The sequence below is a fragment of the Chiloscyllium punctatum genome, chromosome 4, assembly GCF_047496795.1.
Source record: "Chiloscyllium punctatum isolate Juve2018m chromosome 4, sChiPun1.3, whole genome shotgun sequence".
Classification (NCBI taxonomy): domain Eukaryota; kingdom Metazoa; phylum Chordata; class Chondrichthyes; order Orectolobiformes; family Hemiscylliidae; genus Chiloscyllium; species Chiloscyllium punctatum.
Genome location: NC_092742.1, coordinates 67,013,293 through 67,039,640, shown reverse-complemented (window position 1 = coordinate 67,039,640; position 26,348 = coordinate 67,013,293). Strand labels below are relative to the sequence as shown.

The 26,348-nt window shown below is 39.2% G+C and overlaps 1 protein-coding gene across 2 annotated transcripts in view; it reads right to left on the bottom strand.

Moving 5' to 3' along the window:
* The window catches only part of snx6 (sorting nexin 6), a 59,110-nt gene that overhangs the window by 19,580 nt on the left and 13,182 nt on the right, over nt 1–26,348 (bottom strand). For both annotated transcript variants that reach the window (XM_072568944.1, XM_072568942.1), the window contains exons 5-10: nt 22,395–22,516; nt 22,181–22,304; nt 16,218–16,313; nt 12,873–12,978; nt 12,212–12,287; nt 2,695–2,734 (exon numbers count right to left, since the gene is read on the bottom strand). In XM_072568944.1, the coding sequence (XP_072425045.1) occupies nt 2,695–2,734; nt 12,212–12,287; nt 12,873–12,978; nt 16,218–16,313; nt 22,181–22,304; nt 22,395–22,516 (564 nt within the window). The remainder of the gene's footprint in view (nt 1–2,694; nt 2,735–12,211; nt 12,288–12,872; nt 12,979–16,217; nt 16,314–22,180; nt 22,305–22,394; nt 22,517–26,348) is intronic.

Genomic DNA, 26,348 nt, shown 5'->3' with positions numbered 1-26,348 from the left:
CCAAATTATATCCAAAGTAACAACTTCAATCTAGTCATCCCCGTTAACTCTATCCTCATGGTCAAAAATACCAACAAGGCCATCTTACATAACCGCCAACCACAAGTATCCAATCACTTCAAACACCTTGCAATAAAAACACTCAAGTTATTTTCGACTGTACTTCTCAAACTCGCAAGTGCTTAATTAATTTTTGTTGTTTGATTCAATGCAAAACTTTTGCAGCTCTTCATTTGTTCAGCTTCTATCTCACCTCCATCTTTGATGGCCTTATCTCCATAAAACTTTTTCTTGTAAATTTTCTCCATCTGAGAATTCCCACTGATGCAGAATCAGCATTATTCCCTCAACTTAAGGAATGTAGACTTCAATGTATCCACCAAAACACAACTAGTTAGCTATTAGTCAACAAATCTGGCTGGTGCGCATCATGTGTTGTTGGGCAACTTTCTCCATCACCAAAACCTACCATGCAACTGTTGGATAATTTGGGAGAGTAAAAAACATTCATCTTTTTTCCACTATCTATCTGCTTAAACCTTTCCTCTTCCCCTCCCCCACACATCTCTTAACAAATATGAAAAGTCTATGGAAAGTTTTCTCAATGTCCCTCCGCCCCATCCCAAACACCCCTAGCCTCCTCCCAGACCTAGCCTGTCTCTTTCCTATCCTCAAGTGCCCTCACTGAGCTCTCCCAAAGACACTCTTCCACTTTCCTGGACATCATTCCTCTTAAATTTCTGATCAATTTCATATCCTAATCTTTAGGTTTATTAAGGTTGCCATTACAGCCCTTCTGAAATAGTTGTCCCTTGATCCAGCCGATCCTCCCAAATTCAGAATTATCACAAGGAATAATTGCTACAACTCTTGAGATCATCCTCCTCCAAGATTGCTTCAAATCAGTGGGACTTCCCTCATTTAAAGATAATCTTACTTATTCAGTCAAGTAAATGGATGTCCTTTTCTTTCTATCCTTACACTAATATATTTTAAATATCTAACCCAACTCCTGTCTCAGCTGCACATTGTTTTTGGATATAATTTCCAAGAAGTAAAACGTTTACATATAGAGTCACAGAGGTATACAGCTCTCAAACAAGCCCTTTGGCCCAACTTGTCCAAATATACCGACAGCATCCAGCTTTACCTCTCCACCACCTTCCCCAATTCTAAAGTCTGTGCTATCAAATGTTTTGTCTGACATCCAAGTTTAGACAACCTTTAGACTTTTCCAATTAAACATTGGGATCACCTTTGAAACTGATCATAAACTCAATACTCTTGCCAATTCCATCAGACTCTCCACTTTGCAAACTCGGTTACCGAGACAAAGAAAAACTGCAGATGCTGGAATCCAAAGTAGATAGGCAGGAGGCAGGAAGAACACAGCAAGCCAGATAGCATCAGGAAGTAGAGAAATCGACAGTTTGAGTTTAACCCTTCTTCAGGGACTGGAGGTGGAGCTGCAGATAAAGGGGTTGGCGAGGGCAGGGTGGTGAAGTGGGGATAGGTGAAGACTGATAGAGGGTAGGACCTGGTTGGTCAATGGGAGGAATGAATCCGGTTGGTGGCAGGGAGGGGGAGGGGCTGGGAAGGGAGTCAGGGATGGAAAGGGCACCTGGGTAGCCTACAGCCTGGAGGACTCAACATTGAGTTCTCCAATTTCAAATAACCTCCCTTCCCATCCCCTGACTCCCTTCCCAGCCCCTCCCCCTCACTGATACTGGTCCCTGCCACCAGCCGGATTCATTCCTCCCATTAACTAAGCAGGTCCTACCTTCTACCTGTCTTCACCCATTTCCACTTCATCACCATGCCCCCGCCACCCCTTTATCTGCAGCTCCCCCTACACCCACTCCCCGTCCTGAAGAAGGGTTACACTGAAACGTCAATTTCTCTACCTCCTCATGCTGCCTGGCTTGCTGTGTTCTTCCAGCCTCCTTCCTGTCTATTTTGCAAACTCAGCATCCTGAGAGCCGGAGCCAAGTAGCTGATCCCATACCCTCCTTTACTTGCACATCTGTAACTTTGTTGACCTCCTCCAATCTAACAAGAACTCAACTACTGCCATTTTCACTTCCACTCAACTATTTCAATGCTCTCCCTTCCTTAATGCTCCAAATTCTTCAAATCATCCAAACCCCACGTAGAAACATATCACCCCAACCACACTGACCCACGTATTCTCAGAATCTCCTAGTATTTACAAACTAACGCTTTCAACCTTACGTTAGGTCCCTTGATGACCTGATCTGACCCTAGTTTTAGAACTCCTCCCTAGCCCTTAAAACCACCAAATTCTTCATTCCTGACTTTGGCTTTTTGTACATTTCCTTCTTTCTCCATCTCAACATTTATAATTGCGCCTTCAACTACCCAAGTCCCAAACTTTGGAGATCCCTCCAGAATCCTCCTTTATTCATACCTCCTCCTCCAAGATTCTCCTAAAAATAAATTCATGTCCTTCACCCAAGGTTTTGGTTTGTGTTTCTAACACCCATATAAACACCAAGAATTTTTTTCTCTCTATGTTAAAATGTGCTACATGTATGGAGGAGTTGTAAATCTATAACAATGCTGAATAAAATGACAATAGGCTTATGGCGTACAAAAAAACCTATGAAGGAAAGTTCAGCTAAATTTCAAAATTTGGAAAGTTAGTGAAACTATATGCATGCAAAAGTGACATACCCTTGTTTTTTCAAATAATTCTGATACCTTCAAGAAAAATCTGAAACAAAATTATGAACACATTACCAAGCTGTAAAGTAGTTTTCCAAAACTAATATGGCAAATAATGAGCAATGGGAATTTATCAAAGTGATCATTCCAACAAATGTATCTTATATGTTACCATTCAAAACTAAAGGGAAATCATGCAATTCACTTGGTGTCTCAACAATTCCTAGGCCTGCATTTAAAGAATGAATCTATTCTTAAACGATAACCTCAAGGTTTCTTAAGTGAAACAAGTTTAGTTAGTCTTTAATGGGCATATCACAAAACTGTAACATGCTGTTGAACAGTGGGGATGCTACTGAGTTTGAACCATTGCTCGAAACTTGACAAATTATCAAATGATCTCATCTGTGCCAGTAACAGATTCAGAAATTTGATGCAGACATTGGAAGAAGTGATTTCTGGATAGAAGGGCATTTTACTCCTAAAACATTATATTCAAAATTAGTAAATACAGAATAATACATTTTTAGTATTAACAAAACAATTTGATTGAAAAACCAATTTATGGTCATATTTTTGTCAATGTTAATCCTTGGTTGGCTATATCTGCAAGAGAAAATAATTCATTTAAAAATGAATTATTGCTCAGTGGGAAAGCTAAGATTTAAAATGCGAATGTAACAGTCTAGTTTTCACTGAGTATCACATCAGAATAGTTATACTTAAGAGCCTGGTCCACACAGTCTTTTCTTCCCAAAGTGTACCGATTAACTACATTTAACAATTTTGGCTGGACCTGCATATCCAACTAAACCCACAAAGGTTAATTCTTCCTAATATTTACTGACACTTGTGTCTTTGGTATATGAATACATTAAAAAAAGATTTATATTGGTGCTTTTTAATGCATATTTCAACATTGCACAATGCAAAACCAGACATAAAACAATTAACTTTCCCTTTAGAACCATAAAATGTTTTACTATCACACTTCTGTGAACCATGAAGTACACTGATCTGTAACGATCACGCTGTCATGGGTCTCTCAGGAAAGGATTGTTTCTATGTGTTATGTAATAGTCATACATTTATCTAGATCATATCTATTATTTAACTTCATACAATTCAAAGGAAATTGTGCCCTTTGGCTTGCAAATATGTAGTTCGATTGACTGAGGTTATAATTGTTAAAACAGATAAGAGCATAATTAAATTTGTGGGTTCAGGAGATGAGCTATGAACTGTTTGAGCTTAACCATCATTATAACCTATGATATGAATAGTCAATGTGCAAATTCATACTAATTATAAAGCAGATTGCAAAGAAATTTACAAGAAATAGTCAGTATGTCAAGTATGCAAAAATGCAAGTTATAACTAATTTGGTCTCCCTTTTCTATGTCAAATATTTAACATTTTTGTATTGTGAATTACAATACTGTTAAACATAGTCTGTATGGTCATGAATGACCTGCGAACGATCATATTTTATAAATCATACATTAAAAGTTTGAACATTTTCTTTAGCTTAATAATTCTGGTACGGTGGAAAACGCCACAATACGAAGAGTACATTACACATGCTTGAACTCAGCATCAGTATGAAAAATAAATAAAACTAAGCTGTTGACTTCATCATGCCTGTAACCTAATTGAAAGGTTATTTCTCCAGGATAAATCACCAAAAACGAAGATTAACTTATTACAAATTTCAATGTTAATTTTGTGAAATAGTACAGGAAAACATTTGTGCTTCATAGCTATATTTAAATGTAGATAAATTTACATTAGCAAAAGATAAATGTTTTCACACAAAGAATGTAAAAATAGCATTAAAAATACCGGACAGTTGCAAACCTTAACTCACCTATGTTAAACATCAGAGGGCAATCAAGGACTGCATAAGTTCTTAAAAGACTTGGTACAGTTCATACAACGAATAGAACAGATTTTTGCATCAGATACAAGGAAAGATTAGAGATATTGGGCTTATTTTCTTTGGAGCAGATATGGTTAGGAAGTGACTTTTTATTGAAATGTTCAAATTATGAACAATTTTGACAGGATAAAGGAGAATTTTCTGTTTCCATTAGTTGGTGTGCCAGGAACTAGGGATCACAATTTCAAGATTGCCAGCAAGAGAGCGAGGCGTGAGATGAGAAACTTCTTTACTTAGTTGCTGGGATCTGGAATATGTTGCCTGGGAGAGTGGTGGAAGCTGATTCCGCAAGACATTTCAAAACAAAAAAAGCTGGATATATTTTTGAAAGTGATGAATTTAGAGGGCTGTGGAGATAGGCCTAGAGAATGGGACTGGCTGGGTAGCTCTTTCTGACACAGTGGGTCGAATAATCTCCTTCTGTACTGTAAAATTCTATGATTCTAACCACAAATGTTTTAGGCAAGTCTAATTTACTAAAGATCGGTTGCTTTAATTTCTCAAAGTTGCTCAAGGCAATGGGAAAGCCCATAACTCAGACTATGCAAGAGATATTAAGCAGAAGAGCTCACGTGAGGTGAATGTTCTATAATGCAGACAAATGCAGTGACTGTCAGAAGCTCAGTCACTCCTGCCATATTCTCTCAATGCAGGACACTATGAAATGTAATAGTTTGTTAATATGCACAAACAGTAGAGACAACGTTATAGACTGCACTGCCAAAGTCAATTGGCACTTAGGCAACATAGACTTTGGCAGGTTCCAACTTATAGAACCATGTCCAGTTTTTGTTGCTGAAAAGAGTGAAAAAAAAACTATGGAAAGATAGCAGAGGAAGTCAATCTTAGACCCAGCCCTAACCATTACTATTTCAACTTGCAGGTTTTGAACAATTCAGTACCACAGATCATTCATAAGCTGTACAATTATAAAGAGCGTTAAATAATAGCATGATCTGGGGACCATGACATGACCAGCTACTACAATATTAAATGAGCTAACCTATACATTTTCCACTTCAAGGGCACTGAAAAACAATCTTAAGAGGCACAACCTCAAACACAGAAATATAGAAAATAGGAAGTAGAAGGCAGCCATTTGGTCCAATGAACTCACTCTGCCATTCAACATGATCACAGCTCATCCCTTATGCCAGTCTCCTGTTCTCCTCCCATATGCTTTGACACCTTCAGCCTCTAGAAATATACTTCTTTCTTAAACATGTTCAATGATTCTACATTAACCTGTGGTACACCAACCTCTTGAATGAAAAAATTTCTCCCACCTCAGTCCAAAATAGCCTACTGTATAACCTGAAATCACAACCTCTTATTTTGGACCATCCTTGGCCAAGGGGAATCATCATCCTTGCATTCAGTCTATTTCGCCCTGTCAGAGTTTTATATACTTCAATAGCATTTTCTTTCATTCTTCCAAACTCAGTGAATTCAGTCCTAGCAGACTCAATCTCTCATCCTACAACAAAGCTGCCATTCTAGAAATCAGTCTGGTAAACATTGTTGCATTCCCACTATAGCAAGTGTGTATTTTCTTAAGTAAGGAGACCAAAACTGTGCACAAACTCCAAGTGTGGTCTCACCCTGTACAGCTGAAGTAAAGCTTCCTTGTTCCTGTACTCAAACTCTATTGCAATGAAGGCTAAATTAGCATTTGACTTAAATCGATTACTGCACTTGCATGTTTAATTTCAGTGACCAGTGGAGGATGATACAAAGGTCTCACTCTACGTCAACATTTCAGAAGTTATCGCCGATTATGTAATATTCTGCCATTATAGTTTTCATACTGAAGTGGACAACTTCACACTTAACTACATTATATTGCATCCGCCATATTGATGTGTATTCATTCAGCCTGTCTAAATTACCTTGAATGCTCTTTACATCCTCCTTACCACACTCAATTCCACTTTTGCATTGTCAATAAGCTTCAAAATAATACATTTGATTACCACTAGCTTCCACTCTGCAAAAGATCCCTTTATTCTGACTATTTCTTGCCTGATTACCAATTCACAATGCATGCCAGTATATTACAACCAATATGACATGCTTTGTTTTTATTGTGGGATTTTATCAAAACTTCTCTGAAAATCAAAATACACCACATCCACATATTTTTCCTCATCTATTCAACTAATTCAGTTGTCAAGAAACTCCAATAGTTTTGTCAAATGTAATTGACTTTCATAAATCCATGCTGCTTTGTGTAATGCTATTGGTGTTTTCTAAGTGACTGTTATCACATACTTTACAATAGAATCCAGTATATACACCTTACAACACAAGATCATAAAATGTAGGAACAGAAGTAGATCACTTTGCTCATCAGGTTTATCCCTCCATTCAATAAGAACATAGTTGATCTTGTAATCCTCAACTCCAATTTCCAGCCATATCCCCATAAACCTGAATTCCATCAGACCATAAGACATAGGAGCAGAAATTAGGCCATTCGCCCATCAAGCCTGCTCCGCCATTTCAACTCCATTTTCTTGCTTTCTCCTTGTAATCTTTGATGCCCTTGGCAATCAAGAACTTATCTATCTCGGTTTTAAATATACCCAATGACCTGGCCTCCACAACCTTCTGTGGCAATGAACTCCACAGATTCACCACTCTCTGGCTAAAGAAGTTTCTCCTTATCTCCATTCTAAAAGGTATTCCCTTCTTCAATCCAAGGCTGTGCCCCTTGGGTCCTCATCTCTCCTGCCAATGGACACATCTTCCCAACGTCCATTCTGTCCAGACGGTTCAGTATTCTGGAATTTCAATCAAATACCCCCTCATCTTTCTAAGCTCCATCGAGTATAGTCCAAGAGTCCTCAAGCATTCCTCATATGTTAAGCCTTTTAATCCTGGGATCATCTTCATGAACCTCCTCTGGACCTGCCCCAGAGCCAATACATCCTTCCTAAGCTATGGGGCCCAAAATTGCTCACAATAGTCTAAACGTAGTCTGACCACCCACCCCCCCACCCGCCTCAAGAGTCTTATAAAGCCTTATAATTCCCTTTATTGATTAGAAATCTATCATTTAAGGCAGAGAGTTGGGATAAGAGGTTCTTTTTCAGAATGGCAGCCGGTGACGAGCAGTGTCCCGCAGGGTTCAGTGTTGGGGCCACAGCTGTTCGCATTATATATTAATGATCTGGATGAAGGGACTGGGGAAATTCTAGCAAAGTTTGAAGATGATACGAAGTTAGGTGGACAGGCAGGTAGTACTGAGGAAGTGGGGAGGCTGCAGAAGGATCCAGACAGTTTGGGAGAGTGGTCCAGGAAATGGCTGATGGAATTCAACGTGAACAAATGCGAGGTCTTGCACTTTGGCAAAAAGAATAAAAGCACAGACTACTTTCTAAACGGTGAGAAAATTCTTAAAGCCAAAGTACAAAGGGATCTGGGAGTGCTAGTCGAGGATTCTCTAAAGGTCAACATGCAGGTTGAGTCTGTGATTAAGAAAGCGAATGCGATGTGGTCACTTATCTCAAGAGGGTTGGAATATAAAAGCACATTGTGCTACTGAGACTTTATAAAGCTCTGGTTAGGCCCCATTTGGAGTACTGTGTCTAGTTTTGGTCCCCACACCTCAGGAAGGACATACTGGCACTGGAACGTGTCCAGCGGAGATTTACACGGATGATCCCTGGAATGGTAGGTCTAACATATGAGGAACGGCTGAGGATCCTGGGATTGTATTCATTGAAGTTTAGAAGATTAAGGGGAGACTTAATGGAGACGTACAAGATATTACATGGCTTGGAAAGGGTGGATGCTAGGAAATTGTTTCCGTTAGGTGAGGAGACTAGGACCCGTGGACACAGCCTTAGAATTAGAGAGGGTCAATTCAGAACAGAAATGCGGAGACATTTCTTCAGCCAGAGAGTGGTGGGCCTGTGGAATTCATTGCCGCAGAGTGCAGTGGAGGCTGGGACCTAAATGTCTTCAAGACAGAGATGGATAGATTCTTGTTGTCTCAGGAAATTAAGGGCTACGGGAAGAATGCGGGTAAGTGGAGTTGAAATGCCCATCAGCCATGATTGAATGGCGGAGTGGACTCGATGGGCCGAATGGCCTTACTTCCGCTCCTATGTCTTATGGTCTTATTCTCAGCTTTGAACATACTGAATAACCTAACCTCAACAGCAGTCTGTGGTGAAGAATTCCACAAATTTACTACAGCAGAAAAAAATTTTCATCTATCTTAAATAGATGATCTTTCACTGTGAGATTATGCCCTATAGTCCGAGACACGCACACAGGGGAATAAGCTCCCTGTATCCAGCCTGACAAGCTCCTATGAATCTTATCAAAACAGACCAGGTTTCCTTTCATTCTTCTAAATTCCAATGTGTACGACCCCAACCTACTCAACCTCTCGAAAACAGTCTTTCTCACCTCGTGAATCTTTTGAGACCAAGTGGTCTGACTGGCGCCTTGTAGTTTTAGCAAGACATCCCTATTCTTATACTCCATTCCTTTTAGAATAAAGATCAACACTTCATTTGTCTCCCTAAAACCTGAAGTTGGATGCTAGCTTCCTCCCCACCCCCATTAATGCATAAGAACCCTCTAACCCCTTAGTTTTGCAGCTTTCTGCAGTCTTCCCCCATTTAAACAATAATCAGCCCTTCTATTCTTTCTACCATCGTGCATAACCTCATTTTTCCACATTATATTCTATCTGCCAAGTTTTTGCCCACTCACTTAATCTGTTAATTAGCTTCTGTAAACTCCATGTCATTCGCAAACTTGGTGATAGCACCTTTACTTCCATCATCCAAATCATTAATATATATTATAAATAATTGTGGGCCCAGTTACTGATCCCTGTGGTACTCTAATGGCCTTCTGATGTTAGACTTATTGTTTATCCCCCCTCATTTTTCTGCCTCACTCATCTTTAAATAGTGGTTTATATTTCTCATCCTCCGATGTATAGAATTTCAAAACATGGCAATTAATGTATTTGTGATTTTGATTGCCAATTTTTTTAGTGACCTGGGATGTTAATTATCAGACCCTGAGGATTTGTCAGCTTTCAGTCCCATTTCTTTCTCTACCACTTTTTAATAAATTAATACTAGTCTCTTTCCATTCCTCTTTTCCAAAATATATTTGCTTCCCGAGCCCTTCTAGGATTTTTTTGTCTTTTTCTGTGAAGTCAGATCTAAACCAGTTGTTCAACTGCTCTGCCACTTCCTTGTTCTCCATTATCAATTTTCCCATTTCAGACCTCAAGAGGCTTGTATTTGTGTTCACTAATTTTTTTTTTTACAAATTTATAGAGGCTCTTACAGTCTACTTTTATGTACTTGCAAGTTTACTCTCACTATTTTTCTTCTCTAATCAACCTCTTGGTCCTCCTTCACTGATTTCCAAACCACTCCTAGTTCTCAGGTTTGGTACTTTCTCTAGCAATTTTATCTGACTCCTCTTTGGGTGTAAATCTATACTTAATTTGTTTTGTTAGCCATAATTGGACCATTTTTCCTGATGTAATCCTTTGCCCAAGAAGAAAGTAGAATGGTGACAATGCATGCATTCATTCTTTAAATTGTAACAACTGCCTACTCACTATCATGCTTTTTCGTGAGATTACCCTGTCTGTCGCAGCCAACTCACCTTTCAATTTTTCTTTCATTTAGGATTAAAGCATAGCTTTGGATTGGACTACTTCATTTTCAATCCCAGAGATGAATACAATCATGTTATCCCATTTTTCCTGAAGTACCTCACACAAAAAGATTATTAACTCCATTTCATTACACAAAACCAAATCTAAGATTACATGCTTTCTAGTGGGTTCCTCAGCGTACTGGTTAAAAATGCCTTCCTGTATAGAATTTCAGAAGATGGTGATCAATGCACTTACAATTGCCAACTTCTTTAGTGACCTGGAATGTTGACTTAAACACTGCACCACAGGAATTAATTTGCCGTAATTCCCCTCCAAGCCACTCACCACTCTGACATAAAAATATATTGCTATTCCTTCTGGGTCATTGGGTCAAAATGCTGGAACTCCCTTCCCAATAGCACCATGGATCTACCTACAGCACACATCTACAGTTCAAAAAGCTAGCACAAGGGCTAGTAGGGATGGGCAATAAACACTGGCTTTGAAAGCAAACAAACTGGATATTGTCTAGCTGAGTATTATTTAAAATGTACACAGAAGGTAGGAATAGAGGCTCTCTCCATAAAATCAAAATGCAGATTTAGAATAAATGGCAATCATCAGCCTGCAGGACAATCTCCTGACACATTCTGAGCGCTGAGTGATTAATAGAAAAGAACTTGACACAGGCATACAAGGAAATGCTGCACTTCCAAATAGGTTGCAACTTTTCTTGGTTGTCTTTCCAATCACAAACGATCATCCTAGAACTGGCTGCAGTTTCTGCCCCCTCTCCTAGGGTAATAGGATTTAGAGGTTGGTGAGTAATGCGTAAGGTTGCACCTCTAAATGAATAAGATACAGTTGATCAGGTTTTCTCATTGTTCTTTTTGTTCAATTATGTACAAAACCCTCCCTTCATTCAGTAATGCATGAGAATTTGCCTACAACAATGAACATATTATGTAATTATTGCATGTTAATCCTCAATATCATGCAAGCCTATCAGTAAAACATACAGTTCCAAATCATTATGGAGGGTGTGAAAATAAAAACACTTGTAATAAGAATTGCTGTAAAACTAGACTAGGCAAAATAATCACACTGTTGACTGAATTTTAATTGCACTACTCATTTGTTATAAAGAAACACTCTAATATTAATTTCTACCCCGTTCTCTCTTAAATCCATCTCCACAGACACCAGTAGTACTCGGTCGCCTCACTCAGGTGATCTTTCTTCATGTGTGGCAATGACTTATCAATTGACTATTTCATCATAACCAAAGCAGATTCTATTCTAATCACATGATGTTTCTAAGGAGTCAGTAACAAAAACAACAATGGGCATCAACAACAGGCTGGTATTTTTCTCCCCACTATACAGAGACAGCAAAGCCAATAATTCAACTGTTGCCTCAACTGAAGCCACACAGCACCAGATTATAGTCCAACAGGTTTATTTGAAATCACAAGCTTTCGGACCGCTGCCTCTTTGTTAGGTGAAGAGAAGAGAGCACCCAGGCACAGGACTTCATAATTATGAGAGATGAAAAGATCATACAAACCACTCATACCACTGTATGGTTTTTCTAATCTCTCTGATTATAAAGTCTGTCCTGGATACACTCTCCACTTCACGTGATGAAGGAGCAGTCCTCCAAAAGCTTGTGATTTCAAATAAATCTGCTGGACTATAACCTGGTGTCGTGTGACTTTTGACCTTGTCCACCCCAGCCCAACACCATCATCTCCACATCATGGTCTCAACTGAAGTGAGCATAATACTGAAGTGAACAAAATACAGAAATCAAAGATAACACTTTCCAAATTTAAGACTTAATATTCCATCAAGACCAACAAGCCATCATGAAATCTCCTATTTCATAATTCAAGTGACACTAAAAGTAAAATTAAATATCTAGAAAAAAATATTGTAAATCTTACTTGCACAGATCTGTTGAGTCTTGAGTTCCTAGTGTGTGCAATGTTGAACTAATTCTACTATTGTCATCTGCCACATCTGAAAAGCAAAAGCATGTAGTGTACTACAGTAAGATATTTTACATAAAAGTAGTAGAAATGGTTTCTCAGTAACTGTTCAAAATGCCTGCTTGTGTATTGTGTGTAGTCTTTCCCTTCAACCCCAGTTATTACATCAAAGTCACCCGAGTCTTAGTTCCTCTTTCTATCTTCCCTTTTGACTTTCAATTCCTTTCCCAATCTTGAACTTTCTTTTTCACTTTCAACTAAACCTTCCCACCACAATACTGATTTATGCTTCAGTATCTCTATGCTAGTCAACAATACCATCATAACTACTTCTATGGGTTCATCAGCTATTCATTTTTTTTTAAAAAAGATTAATGTGTTCCATCATTAGGAACTGAATAAATGACTATTTAAAATTGCAATTATTATTTGAGTAACTAGACAAACTAAATAATTTTTCCAAAAAATACTCAGTCTCTAAATTTTTCTATTGATTTAGGTACTAGCCCCACAGAAACAAATAAAATACTACAAAAAAATTTTGTTTCACATATTTTAAATGTATCTATAGTATTGCTTCACATTCAAAGCTTTAGAACAAAAAAAAGCGACTTACTCTTGTGTGATTTTGTCAATTTGTCAGCCTTGACTGCTGCATCCTTTATTCTGTTATTATATTCAAGAAGAAAGGTTTTCTCGTGTTCGAAGAAATCATCAACATCCTAAAAATATTTTGCAGCTAGTTTAAAAACAACTTAATACATAATTCAAAAACTTGGTTTGCTTAAACAGCAAGTCAATTCTTACATACTTGCTAGAGTACTTCTATGGTCTCAGATCTAAATCAAAATAATAGCTAATCTTAGTCAGCTAATCAATGGTTGCCATATTGTCATTTCTGGTTAGATGTATCCTAACAAATTTTCCTTTATGCAACTGCAAGTGGATAACAAGCAGATTTGCTTTTTGTTAAAAATTGATAATGATGTGACATTTAGAGGTTTCAATTTTCTCATTATGTAGATAGGTATACAACTTTAAGATCAATCTGGAAATCCTTCACACCAAAGAAGCTGGAAAGTCAAATGAAAATAATTGGAAAGTGATCAAAATTTTTGACTAAGTAGTGGATTCTGAGCCAACTGAGAAAGGGACAATAGCAAAATACAGAGATTTACTAGATTCAGAGAAATGGAGAACAGGAACCAAGAAATAAGCCAGATACAAGGTGGTGGAAGGTTTTCTAAACAGTTATTGCAAGTTTAAAATGGAATATTCTGGGGAATACAGAGTTAACATAAATTAGCAAGGACAGAACATAGTGAAGAAGAAATTATTTGGAGTTTGAAAACATCGGGGTGGTGTTGAGGCAAAGGTGAAAATGCTTTCCAATTGCAGTTCAAAATTTAGAAAACGTAAAAAGTCTACTAAGCAAATATCAAGTTTATGCAGCAACAACACTAATGCAGAATGTAGTTTAATTAACTAGTTACATGATTTAATTTGATGATATGGTAAACTCAGACATTTATATCTATTCAATTTCAATATGAATTTGAATTTATAATTTCGACCTTTTAGTCAAACCTTAAAATGTAGCTAAATTCTCTTTCTTGCTTTTTTTCCTAGTCTATTGTAGTATATCTTCTTTATATGCAGCAGCTACCTCACAGATAAATATCTTCAAAAGGCCTGAAGTAATATTTCCACTAAAAAAAAGAGACAACAGACCTAAAGCAATCTTCTGGCAAGGAACAAGCTTGGATATATTGATAAACGTGAATACAGTACAACCTTGATTACCTGAATATCAATTATCCACATTTCGATTATCCGAACAAGATCTCAAGGTCCCTAAAAAATGGCATTAGGCAACTCAGCATTCAGTTATCAGTTAAGGCGTGCATTGCCGGATAATCGAGAAATGTTCGGATAACTGGCACTCATAAATTACCACTTGTTTACGATCAGATCGATTATCCGAACAATTATCTGAACAAAATACTGTTATGAACTAGGCCAGACCACTCAAAACATTCTTAAGCAGGCAGCTCAGGCCATAACTTTGCAATTTGTTTTGGTAAGTGTACAGTGAAAATTACCCAGAGTACGTTAGCTAGGTTGACTACCAGGTTTTAAAACAAGACAAAAATTTATTCACAAAATTACGGAATAAACCAAAGAATAGAATAAAGAATACCCTCAGAACTCAGTCTATCCAACCTAGACTTAATTATGCTGTCCCGAATATGCACAACAGTCCCAATAAACAAACTCCTTAAACACAGTAAAAATGAAACAGAGGCTTACAGGTCAAAGTTAGAAGGGCAGAAGGAGGGAGTGTCTAGCAGCCTGTTTCCACACAGCCCACTGCTGAACTGACTCAAACAAGACTTCAGCTTTCAGGACTGACCACTCCCCCTTTCATTATACAGGTTACTTCTAATATATGAAAGCTGTGGCCTAAAGTCTCACTTGCTTACGTATAAACAAAAAGGGGCCTCCCAATATCCTTTTCATCTCTGTACCAACCCAGCCGATCCAGAGCTGGATTGCTTTACGACCTATCAAGAAAAAAAAATCAAGGACACAGTATCCTTGAGAAAAGGAACAGCTTTGAGAAAAAAGGTCCAGCTTTGTGACAATACTCCCCACCCATCTTGTTCGGATAATCGAGGCTCTCCTGTACACATAACGTGTTCAATGTTTTAAGATTAAAAATATTAATTCACAAACTGTAATATCTGTTTATGCTCAGATACAGTTAAAATTCTCAAAAAAAACATGTATTTGTAAAGGATCAGTAATGCAGCTAATTTTAAAAAAAATTAGGTTAGTAGCTATCTAACAAACATTTTTTTTTGGATAATTTTGCAAACATCCATGTTGGCATACTGCCAGGAGACTCACAACTGAGTAAAGCAAGTGTTTCCATATATTTTAAAATTGGCCACATTAGAATTTTCTTAAACCACATTAACAACTCAATTAGGAAAACATATTTTGAAAATCCACCACGGCATTTACTGGAAATGATGCAAACAAAAATACATGAAATTTACACTCCCTTTTCCAAGCAACCTACAGCTTGGTAAACTCAATAAGTTCAGCACCCTAATTCTATATTGGTATATGGTACTTAAAACAAAAACTAACTGATTTTGTGACTCTCTGAATAGATTTACATGGATTTTGCTCTCATTTTTTCCCTCAGGATGCTGGTGATAACAATTAGGACATCAAGGTGGTGGTTTAGTTACAGCCAACTTACTCCCTCTCCTATATGTATTACTTAAGAAAATTTCCTGCTTTCTTGTCTGATTCTAGTTTTATTTCAGAAGTGCTTTACTCCTCATCTCTGCTGTGCTTTCTAGAAATTCCTCTCACACGCATTAAGAAACATTAATCAAGAAACAGTTAGATAAATAGGAATTCTGATACATTTTGCTTTGGGTGGGTTTCTCCGCTCATAATGTAGGTTAAGCAAATATTAGATGTAATAAATGGAAAGAGTTCCCAAACCGCAGGTTACAATCCAGTTTCAAGGCCGACCAACGCAAAATGGTGGCTATGGAGCAGAACAGCTGAAAAGGTTCATAGCCCCATGAAATGTACAGACAGATTTTATTTACTTCCTGTGCCTTAGAGGGCATATCTAAAGAACTGATCTCCAAGACTTGATCAATGCCACCAATTCTGTTCCTTGATTCTACTACTCTCAATTTACCGTGCCCGCACCCCCACCCACCCACCCTCCACACTCAATTTGGAGCTGCACAAACTTTCAAGCAGCTACACAGTGTCACAGTGGGAAATAAGTCTGCAAAGCACTGATATATGGTATCACATGTACAACAACAGTACATACTCACTACAACACAGCATGACAATAATACAGATTAATCTTTTTGTAACAGTTTTATCAATTTTCTTGGTCTTTAAATAAAGAAAATTAACGCACCTTAACACCTCCAACAAGAACTTCATCAGCTGTCTTTACCATGTTCTTAAAAAAATCTTCCAATTTCTCCTTTTTATTTTTCCCACGAATACTCAACTTACATGCAAAAGAAAAACATTACCTTAGTTGGTACAATATGTACTGAAACATTTTCCCAAAAAATAATACAAACTAACATCTTGGTTTTAAACAAACATTTACAATTATTATTTTCCCAACTGAAATCATACAAAGGACAGTTTACAAAATAAGGATTGACAGGGGGTCAAGTTTTGCTCTCCTTGTTCCCAATATCTAGCATACCCAGTATATCTGAAAATAAGAGTGCAATCCAGCACAACATATTAATTTCAGCACAGGTATTAATTTCATGTCATTTTGCTCAATTTGTCATGGATTTAACATAAATGAATTAGAAACGAAAGCAGCTCAACTATTCTCTGTAGCCAAGAGAATTACAAAAAACCATAAGGGTGAAAATACATATTATTTTTTCCAAATTACATTTTTAAATAATGACAGTAAATTACAGTGAATGAACAAAACACAATGCTACAGCTATCAGAGGATTATTTAATTTGTTCATGATGAGTTCTATATCCTCTCCACTATACTGGATATCAGCAAGCAGAAATTGGACATGTTGCAAAAGAAACAATAAATTTTATAACAGGTTATCTTAAGTCCCTAAAAGCGGAGTCAAGAGGTGCTGGAAAAGCACAGCAGGTCAGGCAGCATCTAAGGAGCAGGATAATCAACGTTTCAGGTATAAGCCCTTCACCAGGGATGGAGGCTTGTGGGCCGGGGAGCTGAGAATGCAATAGGTGGATGAAGCTGGCAGAGAAGGTGATAGATCAGGGAGGAGGGTAGAGCAGTTAGATGGAAAAGACAATGGACAGGTCAAGAGTTGGAGGCTTGGGACTGCGATAAGATAGGGGGAGGGGAAATGAGGAAACTGGTGAAATCCACATTAATCCTGTGTGGTTGCAGGGTTCTAAGGCGGAAAGTGAGGCATTCTTCTTTCAGGCGTCGAGTGGTTATAGTTTGGCGACAGAGGTGGCCCAGGGCTTGCGTACCCTTAGAGGAGTGGGAGGGGAGTTAAAGTGTTCAGCCACAGGGTGGAGGATTTGGTTGGTGCGGATGTCCCACAAATGTTCTATGAAATGATCCGCAAGTTGGCGTCCTATCTCCCCGATGTAGAGGAGGCCATATTGGGTGAAACGGATACAGCAGATGACAGTTATGGAAGTATAGGTAAATTTCTGTCGGAAGTGGAAGGATCCTTTGGGGTCTTGGACAGAGGTGTGGGGGGGGGGGGGGGGGGGGGGGGGGGGTGGAGAAGGTGTGGGCACTTCTTGCAGAGGGAAAGGTGCCAGGAGTGGAGTATGGGTTGGGAGGGCATGGATCTGACAAGGAAATCATGGAGGGAATGGCCTCTCTAAAAAGCTGACTGGGTGGAGAGGGAAACATCTCCCCAAGGGGTTTTCTTCCCTAAAAGCTGAGCAAACCCACCATCAGACCCTCAGTTTCTGACCATTTCAATGTTCGACCAGCTTTGTGTGATGTAGTTAAGAAGCTCACATCTCTTCTAACATTACCCTGAATATATAATAATCATTGTGTCTGGGGTAGAAAATGAGAAATCTTGCGACTTTAGTTTTATCAGTCATAATTCTACAATTTGAGAAGATTTGTAGCTCAGGTCGAGGTTCAGGTTGTAAGTTTACTGCTGAAATGGTAGGTTTGTTCTCAGATGTTTTGTCACCAACCTAGATAACATCAGTGAGCCTCCGGTGAAGCATTGATGTTCTGTTCCACTATCTGTGTCTCTTGGCCTGTTAAGGTGGGTGATATCATTTCCAGTTCTTCTTCTCAGAGGTTGGTAAGTGGGTACCAAATCGATGTGTTTATTGATGGAGTTCCAGTTTGAATGACAGGCCTCCAGGAATTTCCCAGGCTAAATTTCTGCTTAGCCTGTCCTAGGAAGGATGCGTTGTCCCAGACAAAGTGGTGTCATTCTTCGTCTATGTGCAAGGATTCTAGTGATAGCTGATCATGTCTTTTGTTGGCTAGCTGGTGTTTGTGTATCCTGGTGGCTAGATTCCTGCCTATCTGTCAGACGTAGTGTTTGTTGCAGTCCTTGTAGTGTACTTTGGAAATGACATTTGCTTTGCTGTTGGTTGGTCCTTTAGGTTCACCAGTAGCTGTTTCAGTGTGTTGGTAGGTTTATGACCTACCATGATGTCAAGGTGTCAAAGTAGCCTGATAGTGTGACTACAGTCTCTGAGCGTGTTGTGATTTCTTGTTTGGGTTTGTTGCTTTATAAATCGGCAGACTGTGTATATTGGATACCCATTGTTCTTAACTACGCTGTGTGGGTATATTTCTTCTGCTGCTCGTAGTTCCTGGTTGTATTGTGGTTCATTTAAATAATGTCCTGATGCAGGTCCATTAGTGGATGTTGAGTAGATTGCTCCTGTAGTGGAGTATCTGGTCTGCAGTTCTCCATTGCCTATTCATTCCACTGTGACATTTAGGAAGTGAGGGGGTGGGGGGTCTGTTGTTGTTCTCTTCCTCTTTGGTGAAATATACGCCAGTAAGGTTGTTGTTAATGACATTGTAGGATTCCTCTAATGTGTTCCATTTCGTGGTGACAAAAGTGTCATCCACACGGTGGACCCAAAGCTTGGGTTGGATTGTGGGGAGAGCTGTTGGAGTCTCTGTATCACTGCTTCTGGTAAGAATCCTGATATTGGTGATCCCACGGGTGTTCCGTTGATTTGTTTGTATGTCTCGTCATTGAAGGTGAAGTGGGTAATGAGATAGACCTACTAGCTTGAGGATTCTGTCCTTGGTGATGGAGTTGATGCTATCTGGTGTTCGTCTCCTTGGTTCATCGAGTAGTGCGGTCAGTGTTTCTTTGGCAAGGCTGACGTTAATTGATATGAATAGGGCGGTTATGTTGAAGGAGACTATGACTTCATCCTCTTCTATCCTGCTGTCTTTGGTGATGTTCAGGAATTCCTAGGTGGAGTGGATGGAGTGGCATGAGTCTTCTAAATATTTCAGTTTATGGTGAAATTCCTTTGTTGTCTGTATATCGGTGTGCTGGGAAGTGAGACTATGGGTCTGAGGAGAGCTCCAGGTTTGTGCACCTTCAGCATTCTGTAGAAGTGGGATGCGTCGGATTCTTCAGATTTCATTCTTTGAAAGTCTATCATTAATTTCACCTGATTTGTGAAGTTTCTTCAGTGATTACTGTGATAAGGCTTTCTAGCTGTGGAGTGGACTCCATCGCCACCCACTGGTGGATGTCAGCATCTGAGAGCACCTTTTCAATGAACTGTGTTGTATTTTAGATGCCAGTCATGCGCCCTTTGTCTGCAAGTAGGATTACAATATCTCCAAGTCCTTCTAGGGCTCTCCTTTCCTGTGTATTGAGGGTGCTCCCTTTTTTCTTCCTGCTTAGCATTGATGCTACTGTCTGTCTGATGGTCTTCTGGGTTTCTTATGTACGTCCGTTGTCTTTTAGGGTCGAGTCCAATGTTGCTTGGAAGTCCTTTTGTCGGTGTCTCTGTAGTTGTAGTTCATTGCTCTTACTAAGACAGCTTTTTCCAATCTTTTTGTGGTCAGTCTGACAGGTTCTTAATCCAAGCTTCTGAATTGCCTGTGTTGTTCTTTTGCGCAAGCTTGTCCACTTTTTCTTGTGGGGATAGTTTTTCTCTTTGTCTTGGTCTGTTATTTGATGCTGATGGCTCATTCTAATGCGCTTGTCCATTCCTGGTCAGTTGCATTGGTGTACAAAGTTTTCTGGTGTGAAATTACCCATTTGTATTTGTGGAGTTGGTTGTAGGCATTATTAATCATTTCTCGCAACATTCTGCAATCATTCTGTTCTGCTATTCTTCTGGCTTGTGAGGTGTTGAGGGGTAGTTTGTACTTGAGACATTTTGGTCATACCTGCTTTTTGAGACATTCATGTAGGAAGTACAGTTGTTGGTGGGTGGCGCTCAGTCAGATGGTGTTGGTTTCCCATCTTTGGGCTAGATTGAGCATATTGCGCCCACAGGAGTTTGCGATTTTTGAGATTTGTAGCTCAAGAGAACTACAGACCAGTGTCTACAGGAAAGCAACACACACAGACCAGATACACGACTACAGGTGCAATCATCTCAACACCTACAAACAGAGCTGCATCAGGACAGCATTTAAACGGACCACTAAAGACTGCAGCACCCAGGAACTACTAGCAGCAGAAGAATAATACCTGCACAGCATATTCAAGAACGAGTACCTGATAAACACAGTCCACCGATTCTTAAACAACAAACCCAAACAATAAGCCACAACACAGCCAGAGACTGTAGCCACACTACCATACAAAGACATCTCAGATGACTACCAGACTACTCTGACCTCTTGACATCATGGTAGCTCATAAACCTACCAACACACTGAAACAGCTACTGATGAACCTAAAGGACCAACCAACAGCAAAACAAATGCCATTTCCAAAATACTCTACAATGACTGCACTAAATCAGACAGAGGGGCAGGAAACTAGCCACCAGGACACACGAGCACCAACTAGCCACCAAAAGACATAACCAATTCTCACTAGTATCCTTACACACAGACGAAGGAGGACACCACTTCGACTAGAACAACACATCCATTCTAGGACAGGCTAAGCAGAAATTTAGCCTGGGGAATTCCTGGAGGCCTGACATTCAGACCAGAACTCCATCAGCAAACACATCGATTTGGATCCCATTTACCTCTGAGAAAAAGAACCACAAATGATATCACCTACCATAAGTCCAAGACACAAATAGAAAGCAGGACAGAACATCAGCGTTTCATTAGAGGCTCAATGATGGTGTTACCTAGCATGGTGACAAAATGTCTGAGAACAAACCTACCAGCTCAGCGAACAAACCTACAACCATAATTCTACAAACTAATATTTTCAGTAAATTAACAGGAATAGACTACATTTTAAAATTTATAAATAGCTCAGTCTGCAATGCTAAGCTTGATTATGATCAGAACAAGAGGTTTTGCAACTATATTTATTCAATTTTAACAAAAGATTATTAATTCAACAGCACAATTCTTTAATAAAGAGAGGTAATTTATCTCACGGAGAAAGTTATCCATTCTGAACTTAGGTAAAGCTGTCAAGTCCTCTGAAATGTTTATACTTGGGGATCAGATTCAGATCACTAGAGATTGCTGCCCATTAAAAAGAAGTCCTTATTCATATCAAGTTCTAACACCAAAACTATTTGCCCAAAATAGCCAACAAAATAAAACATACACTTTCGATATTGCAATATTTGGGGTGACATGGCTCAGTGGTTAGCACTGCTGCCTCACAGCACCAGGGACCCGGGTTCAATTTCTGCCTCGGGCGACTGTCTGTGTGGAGTTTGCACATTCTCCCAGTGTCTACATGGGTTTCCTCCAGGTGCTCCAGTTTCCTCTCAAAATCCATGATGTGCAGGTCAGGTGAGAATTGGCCATGCTAAATTGCTTATAGTGTGAGGTGCAAATAAAGGGTAGGGGAATAGGTCTGGGTGGGTTACACTTCGGAGTGTCGGTGTGGACTTGTTGGGCCAAAGGGCCTGATCCCATACTGTCTAATCTAATCCAAACTAAACAACATTCATGCAGTGTAAATTGTACTAAAGTTCAAACCTTTAAAACACTGATAAATGTCTCATTTGTTTCCATTACTGAACAACATGCACTGAAGGTGCATTCCAAGCAAACCAAATACTTGAAATGCAGAGAATAAAGAAAGCAATTGAGCACACAGTATATATGAGCACTGTCAAAATACAGACGAAGTAGAAGGCATTTTTCCGTTAACTGCTAATTTGACAGTTTGTAAATAAAAGTGATCTCATCAATGTACATATTACATTTAGAAAGACCTTATAAAAATAAACTCAACTGACATCTTGATTATATTCCAAGAAGATATGGAAGTTTAAGTCATTTCGAAGAACTGGATGTGCAGCAACACGACACAAAAAGACCTCATGCATGGCAACAGTTTTCTTAAATATAGCCAAGTATTCTCTGTAACAAGAAAATCGTTTAAAGTCACCATTAAGAACTGCAAGACAATGTGCAGGTTGCGTTATACAGCACAATAACTAGAATGCTCACGCTTCAAGTTCTTGCTTCATCTTTGTGAACTCTTCCTTGGTCATTGATCCTTCTCCTTCCCCTAGTTTCTGCAATTTATCTCTTGAAGCATCAAAGTCAGGCTTTGGAGGTGCTGGTGGGATCTGTTGAGATGATATTTACTTCAGTTTATATAAGTTTAGTTACTGTATTCATTTAGTGTTGTCTCGCTTTTGCATTTCAAGTATGACGTCCACATGTAGGAGCCATGAAAAATACATGGTCAGAAACAAAAGTAAATTCAAAATGGAAACCAAACTGTAAAATCTAGTTTATTGACCACTCAAAAATGTTTCCCTGAAAATAAAGGCCACTTTACATATTTAATTCCATTCATTTAATTCTTCCTATTACATTTTGAAAATCTAAGTTACATTCCTTTAACCCAATGTTCTCCAAAATACAAACTAAATGATGCTCTTTGTCTGTTTAGTTTTGGAACATTTTCACACGGAGGGGGCCACATTTCAATTTTTTTTTACCACTTGTGGGGTTAGTGAGAAAATTTTAGAAAAGTAAGATTTGACAACTGTAAACTTCAGAGTAAAGTTCAGGGAAAAAAATTTTAAAGCATTATGTCAAGAACTCAAATAAGTGACTAAATAACAAAAACAAAAGAATGCCAAAAAACAGAACGAACTAATAAAATCTTTTTCACATTTCTGAAGCAGCTAGGTTTGGAGAGGCATTGGTTGAGATCTTTCAAGAGTCACTGGAGTCAGGAAAGGTCCCGGATGATTGGAAGATGGCTGTAGTAACCCCCTTGTTCAAGAAAGGATCAAGGCAAAAGATGGAAAATTATAGGCCAATCAGCTTAACCTCGGTTGTTGGTAAAATTCTAGAATCCATCATTAAGGATGAGGTTTCTAAATTCTTGGAAGAGCAGAGTCTGATTAGAACAAGTCAACATGGATTTAGTAAAGGGAGGTCATGCCTGACAAACCTGTTGGAATTTTTTGAAGAGGTAACAAGTAGGTTAGACCAGGGGAACCCAGTGGATGTGGTCTATCTGGACTTTCAAAAGGCCTTTGATAAGGTGCCACACGGGAGACTGCTGAGCAAGGTGAGGGCCCATGGTGTTCGAGGTGAGCTGCTGGGATGGATTGAGGATTGGCTATCTAACAGAAGGCAGAGAGTTGGGATAAAAGGTTTTTTTTCAGAATGGCAGCCGGTGACGAGCGGTGTCCCGCAGGGTTCGGTGCTGGGGCCACAGCTGTTCGCATTATATATTAATGATTTGGATGAGGGAACCGGGGGCATTCTAGCGAAGTTTGCCGATGATACAAAGTTAGGTAGACAGGCAGGTAGTACTGAGGAAGTGGGGAGGCTACAGAAGGATCTAGACAGGTTGGGAGAGTGGTCCAGGAAATGGCTGATGGAATTTAACGTGAGCAAGTGCGAGGTCTTGCACTTTGGCAAAAAGAATATAGGAATGGACTACTTTCTAAATGGTGAGAAACTTAATAAAGCCAAAGCACAAAGGGATCTGGGAGTGCTAGTCGAGGATTCTCTAAAGGTAAACATGCAGGTTGAGTCTGTGATTAAGAAAGCGAATGCAATGTTGTCTCTTATCTCAAGAGGGTTGGAATATAAAAGCAGAGATGTACTACTAAGACTTTATAAAGCTCTGGTTAGGCCCCATTTGGAGTACTGTGTCCAGTTTTGGTCCCCACACCTCAGGAAGGACATACTGGCACTGGAACGTGTCCAGCGGAGATTCACACGGATGATCCCTGGAATGACAGGTCTAGCATATGAGGAACGGCTGAGGATACTGGGATTGTATTCGTTGGAGTTTAGAAGATTAAGGGGAGATCTAATAGAGACGTACAAAATAATACATGGCTTTGAAAAGGTGGATGCTAGAAAATTGTTTCTGTTAGGCGAGGAGACTAGGACCCGTGGACACAGCCTTAGAATTAGAGGGGGTCATTTCAGAACGGAAATGCGGAGACATTTCTTCAGCCAGAGAGTGGTGGGCCTGTGGAATTCATTGCCACGGAGTGCAGTGGAAGCCGGGACGCTAAATGTCTTCAAGGCCGAGATTGATAGGTTCTTGTTGTCTAGAGGAATTAAGGGCTACGGGGAGAACGCTGGCAAGTGGAGCTGAAATGCGCATCAGCCATGATTGAATGGCGGAGTGGACTCGATGGGCCGAATGGCCTTACTTCCACTCCTATGTCTTATGGTCTTATGGAAGACCCAATCAAAAATGTGAAAGAGTGGCAGAAGCAGGAGTGGACTGAGAACTAGACAATGACTGTCACTCTTTGGAAGAATTGGGTGAACTTTCCATTACATGGACTGAAAGTGCTGTTTCATGAATAGGTTTGCATTTGTGATTGGGAAATTACATTTTACAGGAAGCTTGAACTATAGCCTAAACACAATTTAGGCCTCATTTTCCAATTAAAACCAAAATAGACTAACTAAATCTATGAATTTGATTTGGTGGAACAGTAATCATTTTCTTCGATCTTGCAAAGAAAATATTTTGAAATTCAGCTTCCTAGAGTGATACTATGCATCATGACTGTTGTGTTTAAGATGATAAATATTTTATTCAAATAACAATGGTGTCTCAAATTATCCATCAGGTAAATTCTAGAATCAGAGATAGCAAGGTTATACAAAATGCACTTCAGTACTCGCTACAATGAACTGAAATTTCACCAGTGTTAAGCTGAAAGAACCAAACTGCTTTTTCTCATCCTTACTATTTTCTTGCATTCCTGAAGCAGATCCAGCAACCTGACCCCTCACGTTTTCAGCAATATCAGATTCTAGCATTAGGTAGTCAAACCAAACTTACCAAAATCCTTGATTGCCCTTGTAATATTGCAGTGAAATTAATGGCACAGCATAGAGAAAGTTGAAGAGAGGAAAGCTGACCTGGCTAGCCAAGACATTCTAGACTAAAAGAAAATTATAAACTCTAGAATACACAGCTCAACAAAAAGAAAACAAAAACCCAGTTTTATGGTCACAACTATCAAGGACCATAAAAATATAACCAGCACGGTGGCTCAATATAACCAGCACTGTTGCCTCATGGTGCCAGGGACCCAGATTCAACTCCATCCTCTGACAACTGTTTGTATGGACTTTACACATTCTCCCAGTGTCTGCATGGGTTTCCTCCAGGTGATGTGCAGGTTAGGTGAACTGGCCATGCTCAATTTTTCCTAGCACCAAGGATGTGTAGACTGGATGGAGTAACCATTGGAAATACAGGGTTGCAGAGATTTGTTTTTTTTTGGGGGGGGGGGGGGTGAGAGCATAGTTTGATTAAGGAGCGTAATTTGGTTAGGATATTCTCCAGGGGTTCATACAGACTCAATTGGCTGAATAGCCTGCTACCGCACTAAAAGGATTCTATGATATTCCATTATACTGCGATTCTCTGTACCAGGAAACATTTTCAATATAATTGTGCTTGACCACACAATTTCTCAATACAGGTATTTCTTACCAGAAAGAAATATAAGTCAACATTTGATCCAAGTATATAATACCCAGAAATTTTAAAATTTCCACAACTCAGTGCACTTGCTTACCAGTAAATTAGGCCCGAGCTTATAAAGCCTTCATCGGAGTTAAATATTGCCTTCACATATTCACATGCTTACTTAGCTTTATCTAATCCAACTTTAATATACAATCTCAGTCCACTCAAACGTCAACACCAGCTCTACACCTAATTAAGTCTACTGAAATTGATAGCTATGTATTTTCAGAATCTTTAAGATTATACTTAAAGCAGGCATAAATTCCAGCTGATTTTGGCATACAAAAGACAGTATAGAATTTAACTTCATCTTTCATCATTAACTCAAAAATATGACAGAGGAAGTCTGCTGGTCCAATGTGTCAAGGTCAGCCAATGATGGGACCACAGGAAAGGTATGGGGCAACATAGACAGCCATTCAGTCCAG